This window comes from Megascapheus bottae, chromosome 17 (genome assembly GCF_031878675.1).
Source record: "Megascapheus bottae isolate mThoBot1 chromosome 17, mThoBot2.hap1, whole genome shotgun sequence".
Lineage (NCBI taxonomy): Eukaryota > Metazoa > Chordata > Mammalia > Rodentia > Geomyidae > Megascapheus > Megascapheus bottae.
The window spans coordinates 4,915,179-4,931,375 of NC_143525.1; the positions used below are offsets into that span (position 1 = coordinate 4,915,179).

Sequence of the window (16,197 nt, forward strand, 5' to 3'; positions counted from 1 at the left end):
TCTATGACTTTTTATATTGCTTTCCGTTTCTGAACTGTGAAACAATGTAAACTGGATAGAAATATTTTTGTTAGAAGAACAAAATGAGTTAATCACAACATATATACCTAATAAAAAAACCTCAGTCCTATTCCTACACACTCCAAACACAAGGCTAAGTGGGGCTCATGTTCTGGGTTTTTGTAAAGCAAGTGTTATTATTAGGAAAGATCAATGTATTTCAACCAAAGAACCATAGATACCCTGAAAGCAGAAAGTTGACACCATCTTAAATATAATTCATATTTATATATTTAAAATCAAACACAATTAAATAGAATATCGTTTAAGTACATGAATACTTCAACTTTAGAAGAATAACAGAGGTGGTACATAGTACCAAAAACTTATACACAGCCTTTTTGTTTCTTCTGTTGATAAAATGGTGTGCCTGTATACAATCAATATTGCAATGGAATAAATTCTCATTCAAGACTTTCTCAAGGACAGAGGTGATTAATAATTATATACTTATATATATTCATTTTTATTTCTGTAAAGTCTGAGCAAAAGCAGTAATACATAAGAGAAGGTCGGTGGACTGTGCTTGCCAACTGGAAGGCTCTGACTATGGTTGTGCAATCCTAAAGCAAAGCCAACTGGGCAGAAGTAGAGAAAGTGTCCCACCATTGTCCTGAAGACAGAAAGGAAAATGACCAACTACAGACTTCCCAGTCATAGCAAGAAGGGGAAGGCAGTCAAACAAAAATGAGGGCCTTTCTCCTTATCTTTTTTTTCGAAGTACAATCTGGAAATAACCATTTTGTTCAAAGAAAAACTGGAGTGATCATTACATTTCCTGGCAATTGGAGTGCAGAATTCCAGAAGAACAAGCCCTAGTACTCAAAATAAATTTGTCCCTCCCTTGGCAGGGGAGAGACTGGTTGTAAAGATATTGCATCGCAGAAGCAAGTATAATATGAAAACTGCATACTGCTGTTAAAGAGAGAGATGATGTCACTGAAGCCTGAACTGTGATTTATCAGTTTCCTTTTAAATATGTGCCTCTGTGCAGCAGACTACATAAGAAATCCTTACCTTTTCCCATACTGCTGGCCCCATACTGCCACATGGAGCTGCCTGGTTCTCAGTGGGAAGAACTGAAATAGTTATTTTAGGAGAACAAAGCAAAGCACCTCTGCCGTGTATTTTATGCTGCTGCCAGGAAAGGATTCCTGCTACAGGAATGTGCATCAAATACCTGTTCTGTGGTTATCTACCTCTCACAAGATGTGGTCCCTGTCCCAGTAGGTACCTCTATCCTAAGTGTACTGGCCACTGGAAAACTATCAAAGTTCTAGCAATGTCAACAATACCACTTTGTATTTTTGTGACTCACTGTGTGAATATCATGTGCATCATTTGTGTCTATATGTTATTCTGCATTATGGTGGAAATCTAGGATTGTCTCCTATTCTTTCATGGAAACAATAGTGATCTACCAGTGAACAGAAATACAGTGCTCTGTTTTCATTAGCTGAGTTGAGGATTCCAACCAAAGGAGAAAGTTCTCTTGTTTTTCAAAAGCATATTTCCTTAAGTCTGGTCTTGATTCATAGCTGAAAAAAAAAAAAGTAGGGTCCATTATCAGTATAGATGAAGGAAGAAAGCAACCAGAACTAACCTAGTATTTGCTATAAAAAATTTTTTTTTCTTTTTTTTTGGGTTGGTCGGGGGCCTTGAACCTCAATCTTTGATTTTCAACCTCCTGAGTAAATAGGATTACAGACATGAGCCACAAGCACTTGGATGGAAATTTTATTATTGTCAAAACATTTGGTAATGAATATGAGGGTGAGGAATCACAAAAATAACAACTTTACACTTTTTTATACACCATTAGCTTGTTCTGTACTATTTTAGGTTCAATTGAGTCAGAAGATAAATATAGACAAAAATAATTACTCTTACAAGGAAAAGAGAATAAGTTTGCACAAGTAAACAGGGGTTTGGTATGAATCAGCAGAAAATTCAGTTAATCCAAAATCTGTAATGACAATTCTCCTATAGAGCATCTGGTCCTGCCAAACTGGTTTTTCTTTTCTTTTTTTTTTTTTTTTTTTTTTAAAGGTACTAGGGTTTAAAATCCGGGTCTCACCCTTGTTGGACAAGAGGCCTGCTGCTGATCTTTGCCTTAAGCCCCAAAACTGCTTTTTCAAAGTGACATTACTATTTTTCAATCCCATCAGTGATCAAATTGTTTCATGTCCTTGCCAACTCCTTTTTTTTTTTTTTTGGCCTGTCCTGGGCCTTGAACTCAGGGTCTGAACACTGTCTTTCTCAAGGCCAGAGCTCTACCACTTGAGTCACAGTACCACTTCTGGCTTTTTCTATGTATGTGGTACTAAGGAATTGAAATCTGGGCCTTTGTGCATGCTAGGTAAGCCCTCTACCACTACGCCAAACTCCCGGCTCCACTTTTTTGTTTTGTTTTGGTTTTTTTTTTTGCAGGTCCTGGGGTTTGAACTCAGGGCCTGGGAACTGTCCCTAAACCTCTGTGTTTAAAGCTAGCAATCTACCACTTGAGCCACAGCAGCAGTTCCAGCTCTTTCTGAATAGTTTATTGGAGATCAGAGTGTCATGGACTTTTCTGTCTGGGTTGGCCTCAGTGATTTTCAGAACTCAGCTGTCTGAGTTGCTAGGATTACAGGGGTAAGCCACAGTACCTGGCCTTGTATTTGTTTTTTTGTTTGTTTTTTTTTTGGTGGGTCATGGAGCTTGAACTCTGAAGGTGACCATCCTACCTTGAGCCAAGCCCCACTTCCTGTTTTCTAGAGGTTAATTGGAGATACGAGTCTCAGGTCTTTTTGTGCCAGGGCTGGCTCTGAACCTTGATCCTTAGATCTCAGCCTCTTGAGTAGCTAAGATTACAATCATGACCAACTGGCACCAGCTCAAGCTTTTTGCCAGTCATGGGGTTTGAACTCAGGGCCGGAGCACTGTCCTTGGACTTTTCTCAAAGCTAGAGCTCTACCACTTGAGCTACAGCACCACTTCCAGCCTTTTTCTATGTATGTGGTACCGAGGAATTGAAACCTGGGTCTTTGTGTATGCTAGGCAAGCACTCTACCACTAGGCCAAACTCCTGGCCCCAGTTTTTTTTTAAATTTTAGTGATTCTTTGGGGTATGAAGTCATTTCCTTAATGGCTAACGATGTTGGGGCTTCTTTAATGTTTATATTTGCTATTCATGTATAGTCTTTTCATAGTATTTATTACTATCTTTTGGCCATTAAAAATAATCATACATTTGCTGGGCGAGGTGGCTCATGCTTGTGATCCTAGCTACTCTGGAGGATGAGATCTGAGGATCACTGTTCAAAGCCAGCCCAGGTATGAAAGTCCATGAGACTTTTTTTGTGTGTGTGTGTGGGGGGGCATAGGGCTTGAACTCTGGGCCTGGGCATTGTCCCTGAGCTCTTCAGCTCAAGGCTACTGCCCTACCCTTGAGCCACAGCCCCATTTTCCATTTTTTAGAGATCAACTGAAGATAAGAGTCTCAGGATCTTTACTGCCAAGCTGGCTTTGAACAGTGATCCTTAGATCTCAGCTTCCTGAGTAGCTAAGATTACAGGCATAAGCCATGGCTCCAGGCTAAGTCCAATTAATCTTATCTCCAATTAAACAGCCAGAAAACCAGAAGTGGTGCTGTGGCTTAAGGGTTAGTAGGGTGGAAGCCTTGAGCTGAAGAGCTCAGGGACAACGCCCAGGCTCAGAATTCAAGTCCCACCACCTACAAAAAAACAAAAAAAGAAAAAGGAAATCATACAGCGGCCTGGAGTGTGGCCTAGTGGTAGACTGCTTGCCTAGCATGCATGAAGCCTTGAGTTCGACTCCCTGGTAACACATACACAGAAAAAGCCAGAAGTGGTGCTGTGGCAAGTGGTAGAGCTCTAGTCTTCAGAAAGCCCAAGGACAGTGTTCAGGCCCTGAGTTTAAGCCCCATAAAGCCCCCCCCCCCCAAAAAAAAAGCCAAGTACCGTAATCCTAACTATTAAGAAACTTAAGATTTGAGGATGGCAGTTTAAAGCTAGCACAGGATAGGCTAGGAGACTCTCCAATTAACCAACCACCAGTAAGCTCGAAGTAGAACTGTGGCTCCATTGTGATAGAGTGCTAGCCTTCAGCATAAAAGCTTAGGGACAGTGTCCAAGCCCTAAATTTAAGATCCATGACCAATTAAAAACAAAAAACAAAAAATCAGTCTATAAACTGAATTATAATACTCCTTACAACCTTTTGAAATTCAGGAAAAAAAATAAATTTTGTAAAAAAAAATTTTAAGAATTCAAGCGGGTATTACATGGTCTGGATACAAGTCTTAGCAAGGTTTTTTTTTGTTGTTTTGTTTTTTTAACCAGGTACTGGTTACTTATACCTGTAATCTTAGCCACTCAGGAGATTGAGATCAAAAGATCATAGTTAGAAGTCAGACTAGGCAGAAAACTCCATGAGAGTCTTTTCTTTTTGGCAGTCTGGGGGCTGGAACTCAGGGCCTAGGTACTGTCCTTGGGCTTTTTCAAGGCTAGGACGTGAGCCACAGCACCACTTCTGGCTTTTTCTGTGTACCAAAGAATCAAACCCAGGGCTTGATACAAGCTAGGCAAATACTCTACCACTAGGCTATGCTCCCAAGCCTTCCATCAGACTCCTATCTCCAAGAAATGATTCAGAAAAAGCTAGAAGTAGTGCTATGGCTCAAGGGGTAGAGTACTAGTGACCAGACCCTGAGTTCCAATCCCAGGACTGCCTCTCCCCAATCCCCCCCCCCCAAAAAAAAGTATGTAGTTAAGGCTGACTTTTTATGATTGGGACACAGGACCACATGGGTGTACTCTATCACACGAGCCAACTCCCAGTTTTCATTAAGTGCTATTCTTTGCTTTTTTTTTTTTTTAATGGTCCCCCCTGGTGGTACTGGAGCCTGAACAAGGTACTTGCAAAGCACAACTTACTTTTTAAGCTTCCTGTTGTTACTAAGATGATAGGCATGCGCCACTGTATCCAATTTCCCTCTGTTAAGATGGAATCTTGTGAAATTTTCTGCCTGGACTAGTAGGAAACTATGACTTTCACAATCTTGGCTGTAGCTTAGAATTATATGCATGTACCATTTTACCATGTTATGGATTGATAAGGGGCCTTGTGAACTTCTGTGCCTTGGTTGGCCCCAAACCAAATTCTCCCATTTTAAGCTTTGCAAGTAGCTAGGATTACATGCATGAGTCCCCAATGCCTAAATTATTTGTATTGTTGGATCAATTTTCTCCTATTTTGTTAAAGGTTTTCCATGTATGTTCACAAGAAAAACTATAGTTTCTCTGATTATAAGGTCTTTGGTTTTCAATGTTGGCCTCACAGGATGTGTTACAAAATACTGCCCTCTCCTTATATTTTTGTAGCTTTATCCAGAAATGCTACTACTTTTTTTTCATATATTTTTTATTGTAATTAATAGAAGGGTTACATTATATTCACCAGATAGAAGGTGCATTATTTCACATACATTGATACCCTTTCTCATGTCTTGGTCCCCATTTCCCTTCTCCCCACCCCCACGCTACTTTTTTTTAAAACTACACCTGCACAATAAAGCTCTATAAAATAGTTTTTAACTAGAAATTCAATTTCTTTAATAAATGAAGTGTTATTCAGATGCCAGTGGTTCACACCTATAATCCTTGCCACTCAGGAAGCTGAGATCTGAGAATTGCAGTTCAAAGCCAAAATAGGCAGGAAAGTTTGTGGGACCCTTACCTCCAATTAATCACCAAAAAAGCTGGAAGTGGAGCTGTGACTTAAGTAATAGAGTGCTATTCTTGAGCAAAAAAGCTCAGGGACAGTGCCCAGGCCCAAAGTTCAAGCCCTGCTATTGGTGCACATGTGTGCACATACACACATCCAATCAATCAGTATTATTCAAGTTTTCTATTTACTTTTGAATGAGCTTTCCATGCATGTTCAAAATGGATTTTTTTTGGGGGGGAGGGGTCAGTCATGGGGCTTGAACTCAGTTCCTGGGTGCTATCTCTGAACTTCTGTGCTCAAGGTTAGGACTTTATCACTTGTGCTGGCTTTTTTAGTGGTTAATTGGAGGTAAGTCTCATTGATTTTCCTGCCTAAACTGGATTAGGACTACAAACCTTCAATCTCAGCCTCGCAAGTAAAATTAAAGGTGTGAGCTACCAGTGCCTGGCGACAATCTCAAATTTTTTCCTTTTGCCCATCTTGGAGCTTGAACTCAGGGCCTGGGCAATGTCCCTGAGTCTCTTTGTCCTCAAGGCTAATGCTATACCATTTGAGCTACTCCTCGATTTTTCTGGGTAGTTACTGGATATAAGAGTCTCACAGACTTTTCTGCCTAGGCTGATTTTTAATTGTGATCCTCAGATCTCAACTTCCTGAGTTGCTAGGATTACAGGCATTAGCCACCAGAACCTGGCGAGATTCTCAATTTTTAATAAACCCTTTAATTTAATGGAATTATTTATACAAGCAGACTTAATCTATCATCTTGTTTGTTGCATTGGTTTATTCTCTTCTCTTTTTTTTTTGCCAGTCCTGGGCTTCAGCTCAGGGCATGAGCACTGTCCTTGGGCTTTCTCAAAGTCAGAGCTCTACCACTTCTGGCTTTTTTCTAAGTATGTAGGACTGAGGAATCGAACCTGGGTCTTCATGAATGCTACGCAAGCACTCTACCGTTAGGCCAAACTCCCGGCCCCTGGTTCATTCTCTTCTTTTCCTTTATATTTTTGGATTCCATTTCTGTTGTTTTGGCAGTACTAGATTTTTTTTGGTCACGGGGCTTGAACTATGAGCATGGGCGCAGTCTTTGAGCTCTACAGCTCAAAACTACCGCCCTACCCCTGGGCCTGGGCATTGTCCCTGAGCTTTTCAGCTCTAGGCTACCTGAGCCTCAGCTCCACTTCCTGTTTTCTAGTAGTTAATTGGAGATAAGCCTCACAATCTTCAGTGCCCAGGTTGGCTTTAAACCTTGATCCTCAGATCTCTGACTCCTGAACAGCCAGGATTACAGGTGTGACCCACCACGCCCGGCCGGCAATACTGGATTTTGAACTAGGCTTTGTACTCACACTCACGGGGCTCTACCATTAGAGCCATGCCTTCAGTTCTACTCTATTTTTAAATTGTAGTTATTTTTTTGGATAGGGTCTTGTATTTTTGTCAGGGGCCAGAGTCTGACTGTTATCTTCTTATCTATGCCTTCCAAGTAGCTGAAGGATTATAGGTGAATGCCATCATACCCAGCTGTTAGTTCAAATAGGGTTCTGATAACTGTTCACCTAGTTTAGCCTCAAATCCAGATCCCTTTGAGCTCTATCTCACATGCCTTAACAAGATTCAGTATTATTTCAGGCACTAGTTTTTAATATCTCATTAGTGATCTACTTACTAGCTTTATCAGTTTTTAGTGTTCACTCCTAAAGTTTATAATGTGTATCATAGTCGAGAGCCACTAGTACCCAGCGAATTTTGTTATTTTAAAGACTGTTTTTGGTATAAAGTTATTACCTAAATGTAATAACTGATCATTTTGAAAGTTGTCTTTTTGTCATTGGGATCTGTCTTATTCTCAAAACTTGCTTTTGAACTTGACTTGGGTGCTTTACTATAGTAATAGTAAGCTGTAAGTGTCTAATGTTTTCTGTATTACTCTAGCTAAAGGGAATATGAACTATAACCCTAGGTTCAAGGTATCATTCACACTAAATTCTGTTTTTTTTCCCCCTGGACTTTCTTTTTTATAGGAAAGGTTTATTAGTTTTGAATAATATCTAAAACTGCATAGTATTATTTTCATTCTATGCCAGAGTAACTGAGTTTTACTTCAGGAGAGAAATTCTGTCTTCTGCAAATTCAAGATGGACAGAAGAGAAGGCCAAAATGGCTAAGTGAAATAAGTCAGGTACAGAAAGACAAATAGTACATGGGAAATACAACAGTTGGTTTCCTGGACATTCTGACCCAACACATATGCAGATTAATACTTAGCCAAGGACTTGAGGGGACCTCTACAAATATCTGAGTAGCAATTTCTTTTTCTGATAACCTTCCTGTAGATTTCAGTTACATTAGATATTGCAAGCTTTATTTTCTTTTTCTTTTTGAGTGTGTAAGTGTGTGTGGTGGTACTGGGGCTTGAAGTCAAGGCCTGTGTTCTGGCTTGGCCTTTTCCATTCAAGGCTGGCATTCTATCACTTGAGCCACATCTCTATTTCCAGCTTTTTGCTGCTTATGTGGAGATAAGAGTCTCACAAATTTTTCTGTCTGGGGTAACTCTGAACCACTATCCTCAGATTTCAGTGTCCCAGGTAATATTAGATAGTCATGAGCTACCTAAGCCCAGCTAAGTTTACTTTCTGACTCCTCAATTCAGCAAATCTACTGGATTCTATTTGGGTTCTTACATTGATTTAGAAAATGCTTCTAATTACTTTAAAGAGAAGGCAATCCCTACAGCTGTTAACTCTTCAAAGGCAAGTACAGAGTACCTTGTGTTCCCCCCCCCCCCAAATACCTGAAGGTAAAATTTTTTTCAATTTTACACAAGCAAAGTCAGAATATAGTCTTTCTTACCTTTGTAGATTTCTCTAATGGTTGATCACAGTGTGCCTGTTGCATAACATCACTGACTATCATTTTAGCAATCTTCCAAGCTAGCTCTTCTTGGGCCTAAAAGAAGTAATCCAAGATGTTCATAATGGTTATTCATTAGAAGCATCAAGATACATGTAATTAGTGCTCTAAATACAAGTGTATATGCATATCATTTGGGTGAAAAAGTACCTTTCCAGGCCTGAAAGGATTTGGTCACCCCTAGCTATAATTATTAGCATGTCATCCACTCTGCTGCAGAGTCAGCTACTATGTAGCAACATTATGACTACTTTGTTACATGGTCAAATATAACTTGTCCTTTTCTACAATCATCTTTCAAAGAACATATTCAAAAAGCAAAATCCCACTTCTAAAAATAAAACTGACAGTTGGAAAAGAAACATTTTAGTTTCTGCTTCTGCACTAATGATAGATGCTTGCTGGTTGATGGAAATTCAAATGTAGGGACATTCTTCAGTGGTCACAGTCTCTGGACTGCAAACACCTTTACTGTCACAAGGCAACTGTCAGTTGCCAAGAAGGGCCCATCCTTTTTCGTTATAACCTGAGTTAAGAGAACACTGATGTGTCATGGTGCTTAAATATGGGAACTCAAAATGAATAAAGGGTAAGGGGTATACTTATACTTCATATTAAAAGTAGAATTTACCTCATCAGTATTTCCTTGTACCCACTTCTTCATAGCTTGTGAGAACATGGAGCCTAGTAACAAAGCCAAAATTGAACACTGATTTCAAGCATAATTTTATATTAAAATGCTCTTATTTAAAAGCTATTACCATTAGCCATTTCTTTTTCTGGTGTGATCACATTGGAAGCATTGAATTAAGGAGTCATTAAATAAGAACTGGCCAGCCTTGAATGGAAAAAAAAAAAAAATCAAGCCAGAGCACAATACCCTGTGTTTAAGGCCTGGGATAGCACACAATAATAAATGAACAGATAAATATCTAGCTAGCTAGCTAGCTAGATAGAACAGGCTCATTTCCTAGCTTTGTTAATGTTGGCAGATTGTTTCTTAAGTCATGATCCTGATTAATTCATTAATTGAGATAGTACTATGCACAATATTCATGAAAAAATATAACATAAATACTTTTAGTATTTAGTACTATAAGCAAGGTTTGAATATTGGCTTGCTCTGACAAACAGAGCTAATAAAGGCCACAATATTAAATGTTTCTGGCTAAAAATCTCAGCTGACTCTTCAACTGCTACATTGTTCTCTGCAAGCTTATCTGCATCTATAGTCACACTGCTAGCAGTCTTCTATTTGCTGACATCTCTCCTCTTCTGTCAGTGCTGCTGACTATGAATTCTCTGTGTACTGCATACCTCTAACACAGAGCTTTTCCAGACTACATTACCAGTCTTCTTTTCTTTTTCAACACATTCTCTTTTAATTATCTTATCCTTCCTATTTTATTTTTTTTGGGGGGGGGGAGACAGGCTGGGGGAGGGGGAAAGCAAGTTTGAACTTAGGGCCTGGGTCCTGTCCTTAAGCTTACTAGGCTAGTGCTCTACTACTTGAGCCACAGCACCACTTCTGGCCTTCTCTGTGTATGTGGTACCGAGGAATCAAACCCAGGGCTTCATGCACGCTAGGCAAGTACTCTACCACTAGGCCACACTCCTGGCCCCTTGTAGTTTTAACTTCCTCTAATATGCAAATAATTCAGAAATTCCTTGGTTGGTGTCATGTTAATACTTAATTATCTGAAGTCACATGTTTAAAACTGACCTCGTTTGCCTCCTCTAAATTCATCTGCCTCTTACCTACTTTTTCAAAAAGAAAACACAAACTCTCCCAAAAATCACAACAAATCAGAGAAAGGCTGGATAAGTGGGACTGCATTAAACTGCAGAGCTTTTGTATGGCAAAGGACATAGCTAGTAAATTAATTAGGAAGCCTACAGAGTGGGAGAAGATCTTCACTAACCATACAATGGACAAAGGCCTCATATCTAAAATATATCAACAACTCAAAAAATTGAATCACTCCAAAACTAACCTCCAAAGTAATAACCATCCCATTAAAAAATGGGCCAAAGACTTAAAGAGAGTCTTCTCTGAAGAAGAAACAAAAATGGCCTATAGACACATGAAGAAATGCTCAACATCTCTGGTCATAAAAGAAATGCAAATCAAAACAACTCTAAGATTCCACCTCACTCCAGCTAGAATGGCCAGGATCAGGAAAACGAATAATAACAGATGCTGCAGGGGATGTGGCCAGGAGGGATCAATACTACACTGTTGGTGGGAGTGCAAACTCATTCAACCCACCACTATGGAAAGCAGTATGGCAGTGCCTCAAAAGGCTAAACATAGAACTCCTCTATGACCCAGCAATTCCACTACTTGGCATTTACCCAACCATCCAGAATCAAGGACATACTAAATCCACTAGCACAACAATGTTCATTGCAGCAAAGATATGGAACCAACCTAGATGTCCCTCAGTTGATGAGTGGATCAACAAGTTGTGGTATTTGTACACAATGGAATTCTATGCTGCTGTCAGAAAAAAAACGACATCGACACATTTGTTAGGAAATGGAAAGACTTAGAAAAAATCATATTAAGTGAAGTAAGCCAGACTCAAAGGAACTTAGGCTCAATGTTTCCCTCATTTGTCATAATCAGTAGAAACCTTGGGCTCTACTAGCAGAGATCTGCAATAGAGCAAAACCTTGATACATAAGGCCATATAGTATGAAGCTAATTGAAAGGATCTCCAGGATATTGAAACAAAAGCCATATAACGAATGATTGTTGTCCTTAATGTACTATGTTATCTCTCATCTCCTTTGCTGTCCCTTGGGTATCTCATATTGTTACAGTACCTCACTCTGTTATCTGAGATATTGAATTTATTTGTATTTGGTTATTTGAAATTTGATAGGGAAGGGGGGAAAACCAAGACGGGGGCGGGGCGGTGGGGGGGAGGGTAAAGGGTACCAAGATATGTGAAAGGGTATCAATGTATGTGAATTAATGGATCTTCTATATGGCAAATATCATGCAACCCTTTTATTAATTACAATAATATATATATATATTTTTCCAACGTATTTTTCTCATTTACTCATGTATACATGAAATCTATCACTGAATTCTACCTTGAGATGCAGTTTCATGACTTCAGCCTTGTCAATGTCCTTAATCCCTTGCTACCACTACTCAACGCCAAATACTCTTTTCATTACTATTAATGCTACTGCCTGATGATTTCCCTGATACCAGTTTCTCCTATCTGTAATTCATTTTGCTTCCAGAAGAATGTATCTGGTCAATAATCAGCTTAGAAATCCCAGGAGTCAAGTTCCTTAACACAGATTGTAAAAATACTCTCTCCACTAGGCTCAACTAGGGTATAATTCATCTCCATGTAGGCCCTGGGAGAGCTTCCAATACAGTGGGACAAAGTTCCATATCTTTTTTTTTTTTTTTTTTGGCCATCCTGGGCTTGAGCTCAGGGCCTGAGCACTGTCCTTGTGTTTTTCTCAAGACTAGAGCTCTACACTTGAGCCACAGCACCACTTTTGGCTTTTTCTATGTATGTGGTATCGAGGAATTGAAACCTGAGTTTTCGTGCAAGCTAGGCAAGCACTCTACCACTAGGCCACACTCCTGGCCAGGCCTACATCCTTTTATAATTCTTGTTAGGATTTTCTTCTAAATGAATCTGATTTATTTTATTTTACCTTGTCTCTCCTGAAATCAAAGTTCTCATCTTCTTAGAAACCTCTGACACATATACCCTTCTCAAAACTTTTCCTGTGTTGATTACTAAAGTTTTAAAACGCAAGTTAAAATCATAGGCTGGCAAATGATAAGCACTCTATTCAGCTGTCCTTAGCAAGGAAGGCAGAGGAAAGCAGTAGAATTGCAATTATGAAAACAGCATTGTGAATCAAAGCCCCATACTTGCTAACTTGCTATCAATCTGCTATGCCATCCCTAACAATTTACAACTTTCCTATTTGTGTTTCTTCATTTGTAGAATAGGGAGATGGCACATACAAATATATCATCTAAGAACCAGATAAGCTTAAAAATGCCAATATCTACCATTTTGGGTCTGAGAAGGGAGAAAATAGAAAAGCAGATTTCAAAAGAAAAATGAATGAAAGCATATGGATAAAAAATCCTAGTGTTTATGTTTAATGCCTATAAGATGTGGACATTCAAGCTCCTTTATATATATGGCTTATGTGAACACCCCCAACAAGAGTACTAAACCAACCAAGTTTTTTTTTTGTTTTGCTTTGCCAGTCCTGGCTTGAGCTCAGGACCTGAGCACTGTCCTTGGGCTTTCTCAAGGCTAGAGCTCTACCACTTCACCCACAGCACCACTTCTGGCTTTTTCTATGTATGTGTTGCCGGGAATTAAATCCAGATATTTGTGCATGCTAGGCAAGCACTTTACCACTACAAAACTCCTGGCCCCTCCAACCAACTTTTTAAAAACTGGACTTTTAAAAACTACTCAGCTAATCTTCCTGAACATTTTCAGGATTAATTAATTCAAGCAATACACATTTAGTAAGTGGCTACCAAGTGGTAGACATAATTTTAGAATCAAGAAATATACTGCCAAATATGATAAACAATCCCTGTTCTCACAGAGGTAATATTCTAACCATAAAAGAGAAGCAGACTATAAACAAGTGTGCATATATATGAGTAAGAAAACAAAGAAATGTGTCGGTGGCTACCTCTCTGAAGAGACAAGACTGAGAAGGGTCAGTCACTGCATGAAAGCTATCACTTTTATGTTGGAAGGCTTGAAAAAGAAATAACTGCAACATACAAGAGACAGTCTAAGCAGAGCTTTGTTTGTGAGAGGTTGGTTATAGAGGTCAGAAGGGGAAACTTGGTAGGTCACAGTAGAGAGGACAGATTTTACTTCAAATGAAACAGGATGCCAAAGGCAATGAAAGGTGCAGATGATGAAGCAGTGAAATATATATAGGGTACTTTAGCTCTCTACTTTTCAAAAAGTAGAGGCAAAGGATAGAATGAAAAGTAAAAGATATACTCTCCCCAAATTAACTGCATTTTGTTTTTTGTATGTGTTTTCAGACAGCATTTTAGTTTATATCCACAATATTATTGAGAACTTAAAAAAAACAACAACACTATATCCAACAGAAACTGGTCTAAAAAAAAAAAGTGTAAACTTTCAGTTTACAAAAAGTGAGGGGAATGGGCCTGGAGTTTGGCCTAGTGGCAGAGTGCTTGTCTCGCATGCACAAAGATTTGCGTTTAATTCCTCAGTAACACATACATAGAAAAAGCCAGAAGTGGTGCTGTGGGTCAAGTGGTAGAGCTCTAGCCTTGAGAAAGTCCAAGAACAGTGTTCAAGGCCCTGAATTCAAGTCCCAGAACTGGCAAGAAAAAATGAAAGAAAGAAAGAAAAGAAAAAAAGAAAAAAGAAAAAGGAAAAGAAGAGTGAGGGGGTATTGTGAAGAGTAATTAAACTGTTATGTTTAATTGGACTGAGTCCTAAAAAAGGAATTAAATGAGGGAAAACTGCCTGGGACTATGCCTTTCATTTATAGCTCTGGCATCTAGCATGGTACATGGAACGCAAAAATCACTTCAACAATCTTAATCTTCTGAGTAAGTGAATTCAATTTCTATGCTTCTATGCTACCCATATATACTTAACTGAAAGAGACATCTGGACAATCTAAGGAGACACTGCCACATTCTGCTCAAATTGCTACCCATTCCTTTAGGTAGCTACGTCTTGGTTACATAAATAACTTGACTTTCTGGTAGAGATATAATCCTACTGTCTCTATTATCAAACATCATCATTTATTAGCAGCCTAATCTACTGATCTCAAGAATATGATGCTTCTCCTCTTAAACTTTATAGTCTATTTCCAAACGACTGCCAGAGCAATCCATGTAATGCATCAAGCATATCACACTGCTTCCTATTTGAACCCCAATAGGTCCCCAGTAAGTTCCAGTCCTTGCTATGATCTCTTACTCATCTTCTACCACTCATTCCTCTGCTCACTTACTCTAGCGTGTCTTATCTCTTGGCCATGTCACGCTTTCTAGCTCAGTTCTATTTTTTTTTTGTCCTACCAGTTACCTGGGCTTGAACTCAGGGCCTTCAGACTGCTCAGCTTGCTTGTTCACAGGTAGCACTCTATCACTTAAGCCATAATTCCAGGCTTGATTTAAAAAAATTTTAAAATAATCAATGCTGTTTAAGTGTCCAAGTCCGTAACAATCTTAGTCTTCTGAGAAGTTAGGATTATATGCATGAGCCATCAGCACTTGATAGTATCATTTGACATTACTTAGGACTGAACTAAGGGTTTCACACCTACTTGCCAGTCTGCCACCTGGGCCATGCCTCTAGCCTATCCCTGCCTTCCTTTTTGGCTAGTTAATTGTGGAGTTGGAGTTTTGAAGATTTTTTGGGGGGGAAGGGGCTGGCTTTGAACTATGGTCCTCCAGATGTCAGCCTCCTGATTATGAGGCTACCAGTGTATGAGCTACCACTGTTCAACTAGTATCCCATTCTTGCCTTTTCAGCCATGAGCAAGCATTCTTCTTTCATACAAAAAATGAGGGGGATGAGAATAAAGTACAATAAGGAAAATCCAGAAGGCTCATCATTCTGAAGAGTAATGTTATGTTTAACTGGTTAAACCTAACATTCTGCTCAGGTCTTCTAGGGCTACCTCCTAGTGAGGCCTTTCCTAATGACCATCTTTCAAATACAACTTTTAACAACTATGCCAATTCCTTACCCTGCCTTTTATGTTCATATGCTCATATAAAAATACATTTATTTTTAGAATGAAGAGACCGAACGAGTAACCACAGTTGAGAAGTCTTAAGTATCTTTACTCAAAGTTATCAAAATTATTAGAAGACTCTATCTATCTATCTATCTAATCTCTCTACTATTATTATTTTTTTTCTTTGGTGGGTCATGGGGCTTGAACTCCGGGCCTGGGTGCAGTCTCTGAGCTCTTCAGCTCCAGGCTTCTACCCTATCCTTGGGCCTGGACGCTGTTCCTGAGCTCTTTCAGCTCAAGGCTATTGCCCTACCCCTTGAGCCACAGCTCCACTTCCCATTTTATACTGGAGATATGAGTCTCAAGGTCTTTACTGCCTGGGCTGGATCTGAATCTTGATCCTCAGATCTGAGCCTCCTGAATAGCTAGAATTACAGGCATGAGCTACTATACTCAGCTACATTTTTCTAAAAAATAACAAAGAACTCCAATTTTTAAATACTACTGAAGACTCTAATGTCATCACTGACAGAAGCAATTCAATAGAGTCCTTTCTGGTCATTGCCTCATAGACACCTAGAACTTCCTTTGTTCCAAGGCCACTGTTTGCCTTTTCCCGGTATTCAACTTTTACCTAAGACAAGCCAAATAATTACCAGACTATTTTCTTTTTTTTGCCAGTCCTGGGCTTGAGCTCAGGGCCTGAGCACTGTCCTTGGACTTTCTCAAGGCTAGAGCTCTACC

General features: G+C 39.3%; 1 protein-coding gene across 1 annotated transcript in view; it reads right to left on the reverse strand.

The window, feature by feature from the left end:
• Positions 1 to 273: 273 nt before the first annotated feature.
• Positions 274 to 16,197, reverse strand: part of Akap10 (A-kinase anchoring protein 10) — a 61,553-nt gene continuing 45,629 nt past the window's right edge. The window contains exons 13-15 of the mRNA XM_090349467.1: positions 9,329 to 9,381; positions 8,638 to 8,733; positions 274 to 1,598 (exon numbers count right to left, since the gene is read on the reverse strand). Coding sequence (XP_090205593.1) covers positions 1,593 to 1,598; positions 8,638 to 8,733; positions 9,329 to 9,381 — 155 coding nt within the window. The 3' untranslated portion in view covers positions 274 to 1,592. The remainder of the gene's footprint in view (positions 1,599 to 8,637; positions 8,734 to 9,328; positions 9,382 to 16,197) is intronic.